At 34.2% G+C, this 8493-nt stretch overlaps 1 protein-coding gene across 1 annotated transcript; it reads left to right on the top strand.

Annotated features, from left to right (window-relative positions):
- The first annotated feature begins 236 nt into the window (after positions 1–236).
- On the top strand, positions 237–5316 carry LOC109812243 (pectinesterase). Its single transcript, XM_020376166.3, has 3 exons — positions 237–1212; positions 1977–2137; positions 4469–5316. Exons 1-3 carry the CDS (start codon positions 407–409, stop codon positions 5161–5163), a joined length of 1662 nt encoding a protein of 553 aa, XP_020231755.1. The 5' UTR covers positions 237–406; the 3' UTR covers positions 5164–5316.
- Positions 5317–8493: the final 3177 nt, after the last annotated feature.

The following is an 8493-nucleotide window of genomic DNA, read 5'->3' as shown; positions in this document are numbered from 1 at the left end:
CAATATCATGCATGATTCGACTTTATACATATCATCTAAACTTTTATAATTAAGTGAGTTCACTTGTTTTAGTCCTAACACAAGAATTAAAAATAAAAGGTGTTATATTTGTAGCTGATCAATAAAAATAACGCATGATTTTTAGCTGTAAATCCACGGCACGAACCAATTTAAAACAGATGATCTCATGATCATATGACGACAACATCAATAATTTGATTGTGATTCTTTGAGTGAGAGTGTGAGAGAAATTACAGACAGCATGTGAGATCCGAAGAAAAGCTCACACTAACTCATTTATGTCATCATTCATCTAAACCAACCACCCTATTTATCCTTAATACTTCACGTACCCCACTTCACACTTGCCACCTCTTCTTCTTCTTTCTCTGTACCATAGCTAGCCATGTATAACCCCCTCAGTAGAAGAACACCACCACCACCAACCATGCTATTCCACGTACCCATTCTCTTTCTCCTCCTTTGTTCCTTCACCGCAAACGCAACAACAACAGCAACAACCACTCCCCTCCATCTCCAAGTAGCTAACTCCACATGCGAAGGCACACTCTACCCTCACCTCTGCGTCTCAACCCTTTCCTCCTTCCCCGACCTCACCTCAAAAACCCTCCCACAGACCATATGCACCCTCGTCAACCACACCATCTCCGAAGTCACACACTCCTCCTCCAACTGCACCGACCTCCGCAAGCACCTCCCAGCCCTCACCACCCTCGAACGCCGAGCCCTCGACGACTGCCTCTCCCTCTTCGACGGCACCGTCTCTGAGCTCCGAACCACCGTCGCCGACCTCTCCCAAGCCGCCATAGGCTCCAAGCTCTACCACGACTCCCAGACTCTCCTCAGCGCCGCCATGACCAACCTCTACACGTGCCTCGACGGCTTCGCCTACAGCAAAGGGAACGTGAGGGACAGGATTCAGGAGGGTTTGTTCCAGATCTCGCACCACGTCAGTAACTCCCTCGCAATGCTGAAGAAAGTGCCCGGAGTGTCGTCGCCGAATGAGGCGTTCCCTGAATACGGTGAGGCGAAAAAGGGGTTCCCGTCGTGGCTGTCACGCAAAGACCGGAAGCTGCTTCAGGCTGCTGTCAATGAAACCAACTTCGATCTTGTTGTGGCAAAAGATGGCACTGGAAACTTCACCACCATAGGAGAAGCACTTGCTGCGGCTCCAAACTCCACCACAACTAGGCAAGTGCTACTGCCACCTTATCCTGATATCCATAATCACATGCATGTCACATTCATTAATATGTTTTCATTTTTCACATATATCGAGAAAAACCCAACTCACCTAAATATATCATTAAAAACTGTTCACTCGCCATTAATTTACTACTTAGGTAAGATATGTTGTATTAAAAAAAAAGTCTCATGTCACTTAAAGTTAAGATAAACAAAGATTTTATAAGTGAAAGTAATGCTGATTTTATAAATTGAGTTAGATTTACATTTACTTTCTAAAAAGTTTCCTAGCATTTTTGTTTATACTAATAAATTTTGGGATTTATAATAAATTTAATCTATTTTTTAATGTATTATCATCACTTAAAAAATTATACTATTGATCAATTCAAAATCACAATAAATATGAATTTTAAAATACTTATTATAATAAATTTATCGTATATGATAATTTATAATTAGATAATTTTATTATATACTAATATATAAACTCTTAGTATATATTAGTGGTCAGGAGAAGAGGTTGAAATAATAAAAATACAAGAATTTAGGTTTGATTCCTATATATTGTGATTATTTTTATAATTTTCTTATCATTAAAAAAAATCATTTACTCTTTAATTTTTACATTATAATTTTATTAGGAAGGTCTTTTAAGTTTTCATTCAACTGAAATTGTGGTGTATAATAATTAAGTTTGAGAAATATTTATACTTAACCATGCATGATGTTAAATTATTGACATTGTGTGGTAAATATTGTGAGTATAGATTTGTGATATACATAAAAGCCGGGGCATACTTCGAGAATGTGGAGGTGATAAGGAAGAAAACCAATCTCATGTGGGTTGGAGATGGAATTGGAAAGACAGTGGTGAAGGCCAGTAGGAATGTTGTGGACGGCTGGACCACTTTCCAATCAGCCACTGTCGGTGCGTTTAACTCTAACTTTCTTACTATATGTTGCTTCTGCTATTTTTATTCAGCGAGTTTTAATGTTTGATGGAGTGTTCATTATTGAAAATTAAGGTTATATAAAAAAGAAAACATGAAAACGAAAGAACAGACGGAATTGGCTTAATTAATGTTTATTGAATTTAAAGCCAATAAAGAGAGGTAAATTAACCAGTGAATCAGACTTGGAGTACTGATGTTGCAAAAAAAAATAAAATAAATTACTATTTTAAATTATTAGAATTATTATTAGTAAAACAGACATGCACTCGCGTTATTTGTGTTTTGTCAAATCCAGGCACCAAAGGCTTTTCAGAGTAAAGTAGGAAACATAGATCTGCATTTTCTGATGCTCATGCAGTAACTTATATTCGCATATCACCATCACGGGCCAGTGTCGGTTGTCTGACAAGAAAAATGGCTTACTTGTGCCTAGTTGTGCATAGATCATTGGCATTTTAAAATGAAAAATACTTTTTTTTTTCTTGTCTCGTACAGAACTTAGATTTGAACGTGAGAACTTAGAATATAACTAATTCACAAAGTTATAATTAAAATCTTTAAGTACTACTTGCTCATGATTGAACTGAAAGACGATGGATCTGTATGAGTCCATATATATATACTACCCACTTTATACCAAAGCTCGATTTTCAGCTGTATCCACAAATTTTCCCTACTAATCAGACAAGTAAGACGTATAGAGATCCATTCAAGACCCACCAAAGAAAATGATAGTATATAGAAGACACAAAATTAATATCGGGCAGCTCTTAGTCAACCGATTCACTTTTGAAAGGCATAACATTATATTGCTTTGTTTAAGCAGAAGGCTGGGTATGCGGACCGGTCCGGTCCGTTTAAGGCCCGGTCCGCGAAGTCCGCATTTTTAACGGGCCGGATAAATCTGGTCTGCGAAATAAATGACTTAAATTTTCAAGTCCGTATCCGGCCCGTGAAGCCTGCGGATAAACGGATAAGTCCGCGGGCTCAATTAAATCTAAATTGTTTAAATGAATATTGACTCAGATTTTGAATTTCTTTTCCTTTATTTAACCTATGAAAATATGAGAAAAAAAAATATAAAATGATATAAATATACTTCTAATAATAACATCAAACATTGTAAATAATAAATCAAAGTCTTAAATAACAAAGTTTACACATTCTAAATTTCTAATAGAAATATTTAAGTCTCAATGCCTTTAAAATTTAAAGTCCAAGCATACTAACTATTAACCAAATATTAAAGCCTTACTACCTTAAAACTTTAAAAGTCTTAATACACAACCAAACAAATATAAAACATTTGTAAGTCCAAGTACATCAAAGTCTAAATACCTTAAAACATCAAAGTCTCAATTAATATCTTAAAAATAAACATAAAATATTTGAAAGTCAAATTACATCTATCAAATATAATCAAGCATCTTCAATAATAAAATTTGAGTCCACATTTAAACGGGTAATCCGCGGGCTCGCGGATTAAATTCGCAAAATCCGCGGACTAAACGGACCGGACCTAAAAAGTCCGTATAATTATACGGATTAAAAAAAATGAGCCCGTTATCCGTGAAATCCGCGGACTTACGAACCGGTCCCCGGACTCAAGTCCATATACCCACCCCTAAGCAGAACACATATTAGATCTGACCTCAGTAGATTAAGGCTGAGATTAATATATCAACAATCTTTTTTCCTGAGACTAATATATCATAATAATTTGGAAAAGACTATATGTCTATCAGTCTATATAACAATTTTGTTTTGAAATCAAAGACTAACCGATGGAATTTACAGGGTGGACAGCACCAAAAAGAGCAATCGCTATGAATCAATTATTAGATATATTGGATAAGAATTTTGTCTTATATTAATGTGCTTTTCCCATCAAGGATAACATATTGCAAAACCAAAAATCTCGCGTCCTACTTGGCATGACACCTTGGTCTACATATATTTCAGCATTATTATACTTAAGGTTGCTGCCGATAACACCGGCTATAAACACTTACCTAGTTACCTTAAACTTTGCATTATTAACTTTTTTTTCTCAAAAAAAAAAAAAAATGAGCGTAATCTCTTGAGTTGGCTGACAGGAGTCCACATTAATCCAACCCAACTAAAGCGGACCTCCTGTTTTTCTTAATTGCAATTTTTGCATCAATGTTTCACAATTTGTGAATTTTACTACTTAATTTTTAAAAAAAATTACATATTTTGTCATCTAAATTTTAAAATTTTGCATATTTTATTATTCTGTTAGTTGATGGTCTAACAGGTGAATGAAACTTATACATGTGTTTCAGCTGTGGTTGGAGAGGGATTCATAGCAAAGGGCGTAACCTTTGAGAACTCAGCAGGGCCCAGCAAGCACCAAGCCGTGGCCCTAAGGAGCGGGGCTGACTTATCAGTCTTCTACCAATGCAGCTTCGTTGCATACCAAGACACTCTCTACGTCCACTCTCTGCGACAATTCTACCGCGAATGCGACGTTTACGGCACCGTAGACTTCATCTTTGGCAACGCCGCAGTGGTGTTCCAGAACTGCAACTTGTACGCACGCAAGCCTAACGAAAACCAAAAGAACCTCTTCACCGCACAGGGCAGAGAAGACCCTAACCAAAACACCGGCATTTCCATCATCAACTGCAAGGTTGCAGCTGCTGCAGATTTGATCCCAGTGAAAAGCTCGTTCAAGAACTACCTGGGTCGGCCTTGGAAAAAGTATTCCAGAACTGTTTATCTAAATTCTTATATGGAGGATCTTATAGACCCTGCAGGGTGGTTAGAGTGGAATGGCACGTTTGCATTGGATACCTTGTATTATGGGGAGTATAATAATCGAGGTCCGGGTTCCAATACAAGTGCTAGAGTTACTTGGCCTGGTTATAGGGTCATCACTAACTCCACTGAGGCTAGCCAGTTCACAGTTCAAAATTTCATTCAAGGCAATGAATGGTTGAACTCCACCGCTGTTCCCTTCTTCTCTGGTTTTAGTTGATTATTGCATGCGGATTGCTGACCAATGCTCTTTCCGTATCCCCTTATTTAATAAAGTGTATAATGTCTGAAGTGAAATGGAAAGAATATTAATCTTCTTTTGTTCCTTGCTACAAAAAAGCAAGAATTTAAAATAAAAAAGTGTTTTGTAGCATATCGTATAATTAGTACGATAATGTTTGTTTGCTCATAACTATTATGCATGGCAATGCAAATTTAGAAAATCCTGTCTTCTTGCTACATGGGAGATTGAAAGACCAAACTTGTAGAATCGAAATTAACATAGATAGAGATCCTATATATGGAAGAGCATATATTAATTAGTTATCTCTTAAATCAATCTTAATACCTTAAATGGATCTTAATAGAATCTAACATTAGACAAGAAGATACCTAGATTCAAAAAAAAAAAAAAGCAGAGGTCAACGAGTAACTAATAAAATACTACTATAAGCAAGAACAAATGTACCTCATTAAGAATTAAACTCAAAATCAAGCATGTGAGAAAATGCCGTTGACCAAAACCTCTTTGAGAAACACTGAAAATAAATGAATAAACAAAGGGGGGGAAATTCCACCATATAGGGCGGGGTAATTTCTCTCTGTTGTTGAGCCATAAAATGCAGACTTGAGGAAGAGGAAACTGTTGAACATCTACTGCTATATTTTCCATACATACATTTCCTTCATCGTCGACGGCCCAATGAGAATAATTCAGTTTTTCAGACATATCTTGAACAGTTCAGCTCGTTTGTGCTATATCTCAGAATCGTGACATCCTAGAATTAATATTTATGGTCTTGACATCTCCGTTAACCAAAAAATACAGACTAATTAGTAAAAAATAAGAAAGTTTAGTAAAAATAAATAAGTTTTTAATAAATTAATCATGATTTCTATATATGAAATTCTCAGTTATTTGTCTCAATTTTAAAGTTTCAACCGAATGATTACATTTTTAAATTAATTTCAAATTATATGTTCCACTAAATAACAAATATTTAGCTTCAATGTTGTGGAATAATTAAGTTGACTGGATTGAAACATTTCACATAAAAAAGAACAAACGAAAAAATTGTTACATATAGAAAACTTATTGGGCTAAAGGCTTCTATCAACTTTGATATACCAAATGAGGCCAACACTCTAAAGTTCAAAGTGTCACTGTTGATTAAATGGCTCATTTAATATTGTTCAGCAACCAACCGGAGATCACGGGATGTAAATGAAACCTGAGTAGGATAAGTAATGGCGTAGAGTTATTATAATAAGCAACACAAACATTGAACCATTTATGTTAACAAATGTTTGATTTAATCGTATTTGCATTTTTGAGTTGCCCTTCGTCAGAGGATTTTGGTTGAAGCACGTGGAATGTTATGAAATAGTGTTAGTCTCAATTATGGTATTCATGGAATGTTTGTGTCCTGTGAAAGATCTTTTGTGGCCTTGCCCATGAAAATGCCTTCAATCAAGAATAGTGTGAGGGATAAAACCAAGAGCCGAAAGTTCTTTAGCTTATCCACATATATACATAAGTTCCATATCTATTATGCATGGGCCTTTTTTTATTTAATTGTGTATGGGCCTTTATGATGGTTCTTCGACGGTTTAATGAAATAACTGAACTTGAAAGGATATATATTTGTTCTCCATGCTTGTGTTGATCACCTTTCTCCGACAGTTTTTCCGTGTTCGAGCACCGTGCACTTGTTTTTTTGTTCACTGACAAGTCACAGACAGTTAGTTTGCATGAGTCGTGGGTAAAAACTAAAAAGTTGTCTCGGCAACCGCAACAGAACATAAACCGGAGCTCTGGTTAGATCCATTGCGCAAGTACAGTACAAATTTAAACAAACAATTAAATGTCTTTGCTATCTTGCACTGTTTATTGAACAGTAACCAACAGTGCCTCCCAGGGTGACATTTCCTTTTCTCTTAGCGGCAACGATTTCGGGTTTAACCCCACATGGGATGGTCATTTTCTAATCTAAATTTATATATATATATATATATAAAAAAAACCAATAATTCAACACAAATACAGTTGCTAGATAGTTTTTTTTTTTTAAAAGGATGTTGATCCAAGTTTGATTTTCTGATTATGAGAAAGAAAAAAAATTTAATGAAAGATATGAAATTCATTTTGGTAAATCTTATGTCTCAAAAGAAGTCAAAACATATATATTCTCGAAGTCAAAACATATATATTCTCGATGTGAAAAAGTTAGTTGAACGTGTATCATGAAAAAAAACAAAAAAAAAATTAAGTGGTAAAAGTAATAAAATTAAGTGTTAACAACTAAAAAAAAAAAACTTGTGAGACTCGTAAAAAATAATCCCCATAAACAGAGGGAAGGGAGTCAACTTTTTTTTATTCATTTTTCAAAAATAAATAACTTTTATAACGAAAATAATAATGTGTGTAAAACTTATATTAAGAAAAAATATATAATTAAAAGTAATAATTTTTTTACTTTATTTTTCCTTCATCCCTAGCATTTTTTTTTCTTTTCATTTTATTCTGTTCTTTCGTGTCTCCCTCCTCATTTAAATGAAGTAAATTATCAATATCCTGTAAGAATTAGTACTGTCTGAAAATAAAACTAGCATGCTCGTGGAAAAAGAAACAAACTTACTGTTTTAAGTTTTCAAGATATATTCTTTAAAAGATGTATATAACATTAAATTTTAACACTTTTTCTTGTTTTTTTTTATGATAACAGTAACTAGATTTGAATTCAGGACCTCATGCAATTTGTTTAGTAATAACTATGAAAGAAATGATAATTATATGGAAGAAATGATCACAAAATAGACAATAATTACAAGAAAAATATAAAATTACAAAACAATTTTTTTTAATAATTTAAATAAAATTTATTATTCAATTATTTACTAGTAAATAATATGATAAACTTGTTTACCATAACTAATATCTAAATTAACTATAGTAACATTTTTTCGATATTAAAAGAAAACAGAAAAAAGCAAACGAAAGGTAAACGACAATTACAATAGGGGAATGCAACCCCAACACTATCATAGGCATGTTTAATTGTAGAGGATTTTGATCTTTCATAGATCAAAGGTTGTTCCAAGCTTCGCTAACATGTTTGCACATTGATTACCTTCACATAAGGTGTGAATGAGTTTGTCATGCCAGGATTTTGCGAATAAATCTTTAACACTTTCTTTTTGTAGCCGAGTTAATTTGCTATTAAATTCTCATTTAGTGCTTTTTTTATGCCAAAAATAAGAATTTTATGGTGACATTTATTGGAAGCTAGTTTTAAGTAATTGACAGAATTATGGTACAAGCATTTTGTGT

The sequence above is a fragment of the Cajanus cajan genome, chromosome 6 (genome assembly GCF_000230855.2).
Source record: "Cajanus cajan strain Asha chromosome 6, NIPB_CcT2T_4, whole genome shotgun sequence".
Lineage (NCBI taxonomy): Eukaryota > Viridiplantae > Streptophyta > Magnoliopsida > Fabales > Fabaceae > Cajanus > Cajanus cajan.
This window is presented reverse-complemented; position numbering and strand designations above follow the sequence as displayed.